The sequence below is a fragment of the Meles meles genome, chromosome 1 (genome assembly GCF_922984935.1).
Source record: "Meles meles chromosome 1, mMelMel3.1 paternal haplotype, whole genome shotgun sequence".
NCBI lineage: Eukaryota > Metazoa > Chordata > Mammalia > Carnivora > Mustelidae > Meles > Meles meles.
In genome coordinates this window covers 36,991,614-37,004,231 of record NC_060066.1, presented here as the reverse complement: position 1 = coordinate 37,004,231, position 12,618 = coordinate 36,991,614, and the positions used below count along the sequence as shown (strand labels likewise).

General features: G+C 38.8%; 1 protein-coding gene across 2 annotated transcripts in view; it reads right to left on the bottom strand.

Annotated features, from left to right (window-relative positions):
- Positions 1-1,058: 1,058 nt before the first annotated feature.
- SNX31 (sorting nexin 31) overlaps positions 1,059-12,618 on the bottom strand; it is a 59,284-nt gene continuing 47,724 nt past the window's right edge. For both annotated transcript variants that reach the window (XM_046020341.1, XM_046020351.1), the window contains 4 exons: positions 12,476-12,589; positions 9,564-9,641; positions 3,850-3,906; positions 1,059-1,281 (listed from right to left, as the gene is read on the bottom strand). In XM_046020341.1, the coding sequence (XP_045876297.1) occupies positions 1,189-1,281; positions 3,850-3,906; positions 9,564-9,641; positions 12,476-12,589 (342 nt within the window). In that variant the 3' untranslated portion in view covers positions 1,059-1,188. The remainder of the gene's footprint in view (positions 1,282-3,849; positions 3,907-9,563; positions 9,642-12,475; positions 12,590-12,618) is intronic.

Sequence of the window (12,618 nt, the reverse complement as noted above, 5' to 3'; positions counted from 1 at the left end):
ATCAGTAAATTTTATATTCACTAGAATGTATTTCATATTTGTTACATAATTAGTTACACAATCCAGTGAGAAAAGAACATTAGAATATTGTACTTTATCTGATTACATTACATAGAGTCCTCTGTCCCTCTCCTTTATTGCAGTCTTAATTCCATATATAATCACATTCATTCATTATCATGATAAACTAGATAAGGAAAAATCTAGTGAAAAAAAATCCATGGTTTTAAAGCTAAGAGACTTACAGAGTATCTGAATTTGAGTGCAGGGTCCCATTGCTTTCCAAAATAAAAAAATATTCAAAATAGCATGTGATTATTAAACTGAATTTCATATTCAAAGATAAAATATAGTTACATCAGTGGAGAAGTAGAGAAATGGGCAGACTGTTACTTTTGGTCCATCCCAATTGGGAGGCTCAGGATTATGTAAGGAAAGAAATTAGTATTTCATCACCTCCTTGCTCGGTGCTATGGATGGATCAGTGAAGTCCAGGTTTCTTTTTCAATGATTCCATTTCCTAGAGCCACATTATCCGGAGGGGGTGAGTCATGTCTTCAGAACTTAACCCCAAATACAATTATAGTGTTTTATGCTTAGCTTTTCATTCATGTAGTATCAGAACATACAGAAGACTCATCAAGCCAGGTAAACATCTATTAGAGTGAAAAAACAAACAAACAAACTTCATACTAATTGATTTGGATTTGCCACTTGTCATTTATGAGTCATTAAAAGCAAAATGTATAACTTGGTTCGTATTTCTTTTTAATCTTAAGATTCACAGAGCTCTGAAGTACCCTTGGTCTATATGGTCCATCTTTTTTTTTTTTTTGCAATGCATTTGTTTATTTTTTTTAATTTTTAATTTTTTAATAAACAATGTATTATTTGCCCCAGGGGTACAGGTCTGTGAATCGCCAGGTTTACACACTTCACAGCACTCACCATAGCACAGACTCTCCCCAATGTCCATAACCCCACCACCCTCTCCCTACCCACCTCCCCCCAGCCACCCTCAGTTTGTTTTGTGACATTAAGAGTCTCTTATGGTTCATCTTAATGGCAAGAGAAAATGGGAAGGGGTCCCATTTCTTCCACTGCTGGTGGACAGCCCACTTTCAATCCCCAAGCTCTTTCACTGTCGAGAAAGCCCCAGAGGACATTTAAAAATGTGAGAGTTCCTCATCAAAGGTCTTCTTCCTCTATGGTCCCAAAAACACAGTCAACATTGGCCATCTCAATCTTGCTTTTTCTTGGTAGAAAACGAGAAAAATATTTCTGTTGTGAAATAAACAGGTCAGAAATGTATGTGAGGAAATAATTTCCATAACAACAATAATAATTACAAAGTCACGAGAATGTTAAAATAATATTAAAAAGGCAACAGAAAGGTTACATTTATTTAAATGATGGTTATTTCAAGTGTTTTTTTCCTCCCCATAGAAACTTTGTCTTGGGGTAGGTGTCTGTGTTAGGACCAAGAGTGCTTCCTGCTGGTAGCTGAGGTAGACCTGTTCCGAGGGCCTTTCCAGGCATTGGGATGTCCCCAGGTAACATTTGGTTGCTGCCCTCATCCTTTTACCCACCCACCCCCCCGCTCCCAGCCTCACCCCCTTAAAGCTATGCAACTTTCCATTTTTAACTCTATGTCAAATCTTTAGTGCACACCCCACACAAATACAAATTTCTAATAAGTTTTATATTTTAAACCACTGTAAGTGGTTATGGTTGCTATAAACCCTCAGTGAGTGAAGAATTGGCCTTCAGTATTTATGAAACCTCAAAGACAAGGCCATGGCTTTGTCCCTGGTGAAATGTTCCTTAATGGCCAGATAAGCTAAAAGTTTTTTTTTCTTTGAGGGATTTGTCTTGATAGAGAGGCCCCCATGGCAAAGTGTTTAAAGAAATAAACAAACTTTATTGGTTAAACAACAAGTAAATACCGCTTCAGTTCTGATACTGGCTCTGTCATTTACTTGCTGTGTGACCTTGAGCAAGTTAATTAACCTTTCTGTGTTTTCAGTTCCTTTGGCTATAAACCAAGGATAATAATAATAGCTGGGTTGTTATGGGGATTAAATGAGTTCTATGTGGAATGCAATTAGAACAGTGCTTGGCTCAGGATAAGCTCTATATAAAGATTTGCTAAATAAGTTGGGATTCAATACACTTGGACAACTTTTGACACACTGGCCCTGCTTAGAGCATGAGGGAGGTTGGCCTATTTTAGCACTGCTGTTCATCTGAGAGGACATCTGAATTAGTTTCAGTGTTGATCATAGTTGTGCTATGTGTTATCTATTGTTCTAGAACAGGGACTCTCAAAATTAGACATGCATCAGACTCATCTGGGGGGCTTGCTAAACACAGATTACCAGCCCCCATCCCTGGGGTTTCTGATGAAGTAGGTTTGGGGCCTGAGAATTTAAATTTCTAGTAAGTTCCCAAGGTATGCTGATGGTGTTGCTCTGGGGACCACACTTTGAGAACCACTGTTCCAGGATAATAGTTCCAATCCTGGCTGTATATTAGATTGCCTGAGGAGCTTTTAAAAATTCTGTTGCCAGGACCCTAGACCAATTAAGTCAGAGTCTTTGAGGGTGGGACCCAGCCATAATTTGCTTTTAGAGCTCCCCAAGTGATTCCAGCACGTAGCCAAGGTTGAGAACCACAGGTCTGTTGCTAATCCTATGCTGCTGATGAATGGGAGTGACGGAGTGATTACTACCTACACTTTACAGGTAAAGAAATTGAACCTCAGTGCAGTGTTCCCCATTAGGATGCTTGCTATAAATGCTGATCTGCTAAATCACTCTTTTGGAGTGGGGCCCAGGAATTTACATTTTAATAAGCATCTCAGGAGTCCCTTAAACATTTAGTTTTTGATCTGTTTGAGGACATATCCACCAGTCCGTGGTGGAGTTCTTACCCCTTATCTCTGATCTAAACAGCCAAAAAAGCTGGTATTATGAAAGAGAGTAAGCTTTGCATTTATTCTGTGTTTAATTTTTTTTTTTAAACTGAGCTTAGTCCCTCAAGAGAGGACCTTATATTTTCATAAGTATTGTCCTTATATATTTAGTATATTTATAAACACAGCAAGCAGACTGTGTAACAGGAGTGGATCGATAATAAATCCCATTCAAATGCTACTTGGAGGTCATCTTTATTTCACTTACATACACTAGGATTTGAATGTAGAAAGGAAGAGTTAGTTAAGGGCACAGCTCTGGAGATAGACCACCTTGCTTCTTCCCCCCATTGATTACTGTGCGACCTGGGTAAGTCACCTAACCTCTCTGAGCATGTTTCCCCCAATGATTTATAGGACTTTGAAGGTGAGAATGAATATGGCGATCCACATAAACATGCTTAGAACAGTGCCTGGCACTGAGTGCCTACTATGCTTTCCAGTATGATATTTACTATTATTGTTATCTGCCCAACAGACCTAAATGCTCCAAACAGTATTTAATAAACTTTAAGGCTGTTTTCTACAGAGTACATTACAGAGAATTCATGAAAGGATAATGTAAACCAGAAAGAAGATTAAAAAAAAAAATGCATGGAGTGTAGGAGAAAATTACTAAAGAATTTTATGTTCTTGGAAATTTTCTATGTAAAAATTCAGGAGTGTGTCTCATGGCCCTGCTGGGTACTGCAGTAAAAATACTATCCTTCTGTGGTGGTCCTCCCATTGGCACAATCCTACGTGGAAGAGCTTCTGGGGGAGAAAATTCTGGCTTGTTCTTAAAAGTAGAATGGATGACTTTGGTTACTTAAAGGGGGAAAAGGACAGATTTATCAAAATTATAATGTCTCAATTACATCATTTTACTCACAGACCTGGCTTTGTTGAACCCGGTGTTTTTTACATTTGCCTTGTTCTGGGACTTCAATCTGCTAAATAGATTAGTAAAATGTCAGTCAGCACAGCCTGGAGAGGCAAGCACACAAATAATCTATTTAACTAGCACGTTTCCCCTTCCACAATAATCCTCTTAATGGTCTCCCAGACTGCCAGTCAGCAGGCACACCTGCTTCCTACCCACACACACCCCTTCATTTGCAAATATACAAACGTGGCAGAAATGGAGCCCCTGAAAGTGAAGAGAAGGTTTGCATTTAACACCGGTGGTTGCCTATAGATTTTGTGATTTAACACAGCTTCCAAAAGGACTTCACACGAAATGAACTCCTAAATCCTGAAATAATCCACAGAGCCCCAATCCATACGCTGAATCAAAGCCAAATGGGGCTTTGATTAATCAAAAGGCACCATGAATCAAGTGAAGATCAAACAGTTCAAGGCACTTGAATATACCTCCCGTACATGAGGTAAACTTAATATAACAGTCAGGGTCCCGGCAGAAAACAGATGGCACACTCCTGAGGAACAGTTTTTTTTTTTAAAAAGGAACTATTTAATGGAGGTGCGGACAGGATTAAATGAGTCAGCGAAGGGATGCTGGAGCCCCCAGGGGCTCGCTGTGAGGGGCTGGAGGGTAATGTTTTCCACTCCTAGGCCGGAAGGGGCAGGGGTAGCAGCTGGTACTGGAATGAGGGGAGCAAATGCTGCGGGGAGGAGAGGCCACCTCCAGGAGCTTGGCCCTCAGTAGAAGGCTGTTCCGACCACAGAGACCCGGCGGCGACAGAACTGGAGAAATAAACCCACAATCTCACTTTTCTTCCACGCTCCATCCAAGGTGGCTGGGTTTTCCCATGGGTGACCCCAGGAGGAGGCCCGAGAGCAAGATGGCCACACACGGAGATGTGTCTCCAGAGCACAGAGTGGGGTGGAGGAGAGTGCACAGGGAACTGGGAGAGGCAAGCAGTGCTTGGCACGGCCAGGAAACGTGACCTGGGCAGGGCTCAGGAGAAGGTGCTTCTTCCAGGAAAAGAACACTCTTCTCAGCCCCTAGTGTTAAGATACGGGTTTTAACGTATTGCTCTACCGCCTCTGTCCTCCTGCACATAAAGTCCTTGACTCTGGATCCTCGAGTTTCCAACCACTGCCTGGTAAATAGAGGCGTTTGTAAATGCAAGAATGATGTGTGAGAAGAAAAAAAAAAAAAAGAACGAGGTGTAAATTATTACTGCTTATTCTTCATGAGAATATAAGGAGGAAGAACATTTCAAAATAAGCGGGATAAGTAACATGACACCGCAAAAGAGCGTTGCCTTTGAACTACAGTTAATGTCGTTATAAAACAGATGCTTTGAAGGATGCAAAGGACTTCCTTTCCTTTAGGTTAGTATTAATAGGTATGTTCATGTATTTGAAGCCCAGCTTAATAATTAAAACAAAAAAAAAAAAAAATCGGACGCCTGGGTGGCTCAGTGGGTTAAGCCGCTGCCTTCAGCTCAGGTCATGATCCTTGGGTCTTGGGATCGAGTCCCACATCGGGCTCCTTGCTCAGCCGGGAGCCTGCTTCTCTCTCTCTGCCTCTGCCTGCCACTCTGCCTGCTTGTATGCTCTCCCTCTCTCTGAAAAATAAATGAAATCTTAAAAATAAAAAAAATAAAAAATAAATAAATAAAATCAGTTAGTAGGGACACCTGGGTGGCTCAGTCCGTTAAGGGTCTGACTCTTGGTTTCCGCTCAGGTCATGATCTCAGTGCTTAGCGCAAAGCCTACTTGAGATTCCCCCCTTTCCCCTCTCCCTTCGCCTCTGCCCCATTCCCCACTTACGCTCTATCAAATAAATAAATAAAATCTTTTAAAAAAATCAGTTTTAAGTCTTGGTAAATGAGAAATTAATGCTCTGTTGTCTTACATGTTTTGTTATAGTATTATTATTGTTTACAATATTACGTTATTGCTTGTAAGTAGCCTTGTGCAATGAAATACAGATGTTGACGAAAATAGCTCAGAATGTTTCTCTCTCCTATTCTCCTTCCCCTTCCTCTCCTCCCTATGTCGAAATAAATAAAACAGAACCCACTATGGATGTTAAGCTATTTTTGATATCTGTTTCCTTGACTTACTCAAATAAGAGCTTTAAATATTTTATATACTAGGGGGAATAAAGTTGGGGGGGGCGAGCAAATCCTTTTTTCATAACGCAGTATTCCTATATACACTTCTTCATCAACAGGTAGTTTCTTTTAATAACTACTTACTCTCACAGGGTAATTTCCACCTGGCTCTCTAAAATTCTGTCTACCTGCTATGCTCACACCATTCTCAAGTGGGCTGTGATGTACCTGTACTTTTCTGTTTTCTAGATAGCACCAACTCTTCGAAGTCTGACATTCCCAGAAAACCAATTTAGAGATTCAGAATCACTTTTTAGTAAACCTAAGGAAAAAATATACAAACTAATAAAACAAACTAGGTATGGATTAATAAAAAATGTAAGTTGTTCTTCAATTCAGAAAAGTAGTCACCATCTTATTCCTGATCTCTTGCATATGTTCAGATTATGGTTCAATATACAAGATAATAATAATGATACACTTTCAGAAACTCATTAGGAATACATCTATTGCATAAAATATATCTGCTTCCTTTTCTTAATGTCTTTTAGATTTCTTTCAATGGCAGAGATTGCTGGTAGCCCACTCTATTTTCCATTCTGCCCTTCTTTCTTAGTAATACTGCCCAAATTTATCTGGAGAGACAACATAACCTGTGAAAAGACTACATTTACCAGACTCCCTTGCAGGTAGGTATAGGCCTGTGGTATGACTAACTCCTGGCCAATGAACTATAAGTTGAAATCTGTGGGACTTCAGGGACCCCTCCTCAAAGAAGAGAGATGAGCTATTCCTACTTTCCATTTATACTCCTGCGTAGGGTGTGGATGTAATGACTGGAGCTCCGGCAGCCTTTTCAAACATGAGGTAAAGCATACACTAAAGATGGCAGAGCAGAAAGGTGTCTAATGACATCATGGAGTCACTATTCTAGCTCTAGACTGCCTACTTCTGGGTTTCTTTTAGGTGAGAAAGATACAGACTTTTATTTTACCTAGGATACTTCTTCTGTCTTGTTTTGCTCTTCATTATATATAGCTAAATCTATTGGTAACAAATACACTTTATTTTCACATAAAATATTTCTTAAAATTCTGTCTTAGTTAAAAGGAGCAAATAATAACAAAATTTATTGATTGCAGGTTTTTGCGTAGGAGCAACAACTCTAAAAAGAATGTTACTTTTTCCCCTTCTGGTTTGCAGTTAATACTGCCTTTAAAAGAATATAACATGATTTTGTTGTATGTTCACATTTTTTTTAGTGCATTTGACTTCAAATTTTAATGATCTCTTCAGAAACGGTTCAAGTCTTATCATTGAAAGCAATGCATATAGCTAAGTTAATTAAGTTAGCACTAAATTTCTTCTTTCAAAGCCTTTCTTCTTACTAGGATAAAATAGTACTATTTAATCTGCTTCTAGGGACTATCTGATTTATGGGGCTCATTTGGTTACAGTTTCCTCAACTTCTCTCCCCCCTCTCCAGATTCTTCATGATTTTCAAAACCTTGGAATCTATTCTACCTTGCAAAATAGACCTCTGAATCCTAGTCCACACAAGCCTTTAATAAGTGATACATGTCAGTTCAGATCTTCTGTGTTTACCTAAAAAATGAGTGGATGTCACAGTCACACATTTATTTGGCTACTTAAAGTTCCACAAAATGACTTGTTCTGGTCAACTGTGCTTTGTGAGGAAACCCAGAACTCAGTATACATTCAAAGAGCTAATCTGTCTGCAATTTTCACTTTCCAGGGTCTCACTCTACCCAGGGGTTTGTAGATGAAATTTCAGGTTGAAATATGGACTATCCCTATAATATCCCCTTGAAAAACCAATTTTATTTTTTTTTAATTAAGAAAAAAAATGTTTAACTTATTTTAAGAGAGAAAGAGAGAGACGGAGCGAGAGTGAGCAGGGGAAGGGTCAGAGGGAGAGAATCTCAAGTAGATCCGCCCCCACTAACTGCTGAGTGCAGAGTCCAACATGACACGGGGCTTGATCCCAGGACCCCGAGATCATGACCTGAGCTGAAATCAAGAGTTGGATGCTTAACTGACTGAGCCACCCTGGTGCCTCAAAAACCCGATTTTCCAGAGGAAGGGTCTTAACTTTTCTTTCCAAGAACCAAAACAAGAAGGGGGGGGGGAGCTTGTGGAACTAAAACTTGTGATTATTTGGATTAAGCAATGCAATATTGACTGACATGCTGATTTCACTATCTGCCACGGGAAAAGATAAGTTTCAGTTTGTGTGCAAATCTAAAGAATGTGGTTAGTGTTTTTTTTTTTTTTTAACTTTAAATAGGTCACTACCTTCTATTATTCAGCAAACGCTTCAGCTACTCATTGTACAAGTATTTCCTGCATCAAGTAGCTTACATTTTATTCAGCCACATTTGAGAGTACTTCTCCTTTTAATGGGGCTACTTGAGTTAACTACTTTTTCTTCTTCTTTTTTTATATATAATAATGGAAACCTAAGGGGGTCCATTCTGCCTCAGAGGTTAGATTTTATGACTCTTTAAAGAAGACCATCCATGATTCCTTCATTGCTTGATTTGCTACTCTATGGTACACTCTGAATTGTTTGAATACCAAGGAGCAGTAAATTTTATTTTCCCTAGGAAAATATTTTCAGTTTTAGAAGAAAGAGAAATAAGGATAAAATGCAACTATTTCCTCTAGTCCTTACTGAACTCAAAGTCTAGTAAAAAGCAATGTTTAACGAAAGATGTCACCCGTCCTCTTTATAAAGGACTCAATTTCAATGAAAACATTAGGGGACATTTCTAAATGTTTCTGTTGCATTTTTAAGGTCAGTATAACATTCTGCTAAAAAAAAAAAAAAAGTTTATACATGTCAGCCAGGCATTAGTATTTTAAAAAAGTATTTGTATTTGTATTGGTATTAGTAAAGTATTAGTATTAGTAATACTAAAGTATGAGTATTTGTAATCATTTTTAAAATTCCAATTGTACTGTCTTATTCAGGATATGCTTATATCATGATGGTGACAAGGTAAGTCGAAAAGTTTAAAATCTCAGTGTCTCTTTTTACAGTCTGCCACAACCCTCTCAATGAGTTACTAGGCCTTTATTAAAGAGACACAGACTAGAAAAGCAAAGTTTAATTTTACACTGAGAACAATTTACGGCCTTAAGAACTTCTTTTTCTCTATGGCTTCCTTCAACTGCTAATGGCATTTTAATTTGGCACAGTGGAAGCTTCAAGAAACTGTGAGTTCTTTCGAGAGACAGAAGTGTAGAGCTTATTTAAGTTCATCGCTGCTGTGTTTAAGATCCCTCTGGATCCTGACTTTATGATGTAGTTTTTATGGTAAATCTGGAATCTTCTATTTGGGAGAAAGCAGAGATACAAGAATAGAGAGCAATGGAAGGACACTTCTCTTGAAAAAAATGGCTTGAATTCTAAAGACTGAGCTCTTTAGAGAAGGCAGAGGAGCTCACTTCTGGGAGGCTGGGTTCTATCCCAGAGGACCAGAATTCATCCCTGTAGGTTAATGTTGGCTGATGGTAGGAACTTAAAGTGAAAAAGATACACAGATAAGAGCACTTACCATTTCTGGATTCTCTGCAGCTAGCTTTACCATCTTTTCTGAGATCATCTTTTTCAAGCAGCTACTCAGCAAAAAAGCCTAAAGAATCCAGAAATAAATTGCTCAATTGAAGAGATCCTGCCTTTCTTCCCTCCTCACACCACAAAGCAGATTTTGAACTCTGCTCTCCAACAGCATGCTTTTAAGAATTTAGGTTTCATCTTTAATTTCCATAAATTTGTATAAGATGCAATTAACAAGTAGCCATACATTTCCTTAATTACATGGATGTACTTAGAGTAAATTTTTAAAAAGACAGAGAATCATTACATTTCCTAATTTTTCCCCTCTTAAAATTTTCCCTCCTATTTTTTCACATTACTTTGTAAGCAGCTCAAATAACAAGCAACAAATAACAAAAAGTACTTATTATTGTAATCAAATCAATGGAGGATGGTTGATCTTACATTTAACTGTATACATTATATTGAGAGACCTATTACTAGACATAAATAGTAACCTGTTTGAAAGGGCATATTAGCACCTTATGGCTTTTACTGAACTAAAAAAATACCCTATTTTTCATCACGTTCTTATTTTTCTGGCACCTTTAATCACTCACTTTTAAGACTGATGGTTGCTCCCAGTATCACCTGTGACTTCTTGTTGTCTCATCGTTGTCATTGTCAAGACCCACATTAGATATCTTGTCACCCAAGAGCTGGGGTTTCCTTTTTCCAGGATCTTCATTCCATATGCCAATTTAAGTTTCCCTATGACTTCCCTACTTGCTCCTTTCCCACTAATCCTCTTTTTCCTTTGTTCTGTTCTCAATCCTTGGCTTGTGCTTTTCTCTTTTGGCCCTACTAAAGTTTGAGACAAAGCTTAAAGCTTGAGGTTACAGGCAGTTAGTATAAATTTATGCCTAAGGATGGTCACTGGCACTGAAGGGAGGATGGTGATGGAGAGGAGGAGGAAGGAAAGAGAGAAAACCCAGGTTGGGATGGTAGCCAAAGCAGAGACTCTTGGAGGATAGGACATAGAAAGTAGAATTAGAGGGAGAATGGCTACATATGGGTAGCATCTCAAAGTCTTGCAGGACTGTAGAGCTTGACTAGAATTTAATTTATTTAAAGGGAGCAAAAGGAGGTAGAAGAGAAGGAAGGGACTACTACCAGTAAGGACAAGAGTAAAAGAGGTGGGATTTGTGTACAAAAACAAATTTTGATTTCCTGGTTTAGCTAAAAACTAACCCTGTTTATCTGTGCATATCTATAACCTACATAAAACCAGGGTATGAAAGAGTTAAACAACATACACTGAGTTGATAGAGCATGGAAGGGTGTTTAATAATACCCCAAAAGATGAGGACTGAGTCCATATTCCATACAATGTGCACAGATATGGCTATAAACCAGGTAAGATTTATTCAATATAGAGGCAGTGAGCTATTGTTTAAAGGGTTTAGAAAATATTGGGGTCCCAGCCCTCATTTGTATTTGCCAAGGCACACAAGCCACATTTCTGCCTTTTGCAGAAGTAGCTCTTGGGTATGTATCAATAAACCCACACTCCAAAGGAAATAAGACCTTACTAGGAATCCTTTAAAAGAATGTTTATTGCCCTCTCTGTAGCGGCTTAAACTCATTTGGTACAGACTAGATTAAAAGACCATAATAAAATTTAACTACTGCATTTAGCATTCTGGGCAAAGGAAGGCAATTTCATTGCCAAGATCTAGCTGCATCTCTCCAAGTGACTGCAAACCATCCTACCATTTCCCTAAGGATGTTTCATATTCAAGGTGAACCTGACAGCCCATTTCTTTAACCTAGAATTTGGTTTCGCACTTCATGTTTTTCAGAGGACCTTGCAACTATACTAAAATCAGAGAGTCTCGGGGAGCTTTCGTTACCTGAAACCAAAATGCTCCATGGAACGTAGTGCAATCACCAACGACTTAAGTGTTGACGCAAAGATTACTTTGGTATTTGGTTTCATTTTAGAATGTTTGTAGTTTTGATTCCAATTTGAAATAGCTTGAGTTAGTTCATAGAATTTTCCAGCTGAATTTGGTGTTTAGAAAATTAAGTTTTTTTTTTTTAATTTATTCCAACTTCAGTTATAAAGTCATGGAAAACCTGCATTGTTTGTTGTCCAACAGTTTCTCCTCTCCTTGCAGAACCTGGATTTTGTCTGATGACAAAGGGCCCAGCTCACATTTACTATAGGGTGATCGTGATTTCTGTTCTTTTTTGTTAGATACTTGATTCCCAGACTCCCTTGCAGCTAGGAGTGGTCATGTGACTTACTTCTGGTCAGTGAGACATAATGGAAAGTCTATTGGGGGATTCTGAGGCAAAGCTTTTGCCTTCCAGATAAAAGGGGTATCAATCATCTCTAGAATTCTTGTTAAGTGAGATGAAAATCCATATTGTCTAAGTCAGAGGTCAATAAATTCAGCCCCTCACTTGTTTTTATACATTTTTAGTGGCAAACAGCTATACCCGTTTGTTCACACATTGTCTGTGGCTACTTTTGTGCTATAACAGAGTTCAGTAGTTGTAGCAGAGACCAGATGGACCCCAAAACTAAACTATTTACCATCTGGCCCTTTGAGAGTAAGTTCACCAACACTTTGTCTAAGCCACTATTAGCTGTGTCTCCTGTTATTTAGTAACTACATCTATTTCTTATTGACCTGAAGGTTGTGGTGACTAGTAAAATGAAATGAAACAAACAAAAAAACCCCCCAAAACCAAAAAAACCCAAAACCAAAAATCAACAACCCAACAGTGTTACAGGCCAAAAAGGAGGATGTATAGCATATTCTAAGACCCTGCTCGGTTGGGTAAGAGTAATATGCTTTGTTCACCCCAGCAAGCAAGAGAGCATTTCAGCACTGGTTCTCACGCGCTGCCCCGAGAACTCGCCTGCTTGGTGTAAATAACAAACCAGGGCCAGCGATTCTCTTCACTAAACTGAAATCGGAGCTCCAAGTTCTGGTTGAGAGTTCGCTGGGGTCCATCTGTATCCAGCAGAGTTCCCTACAAGAAAAGAGATTATTTGATCTCTG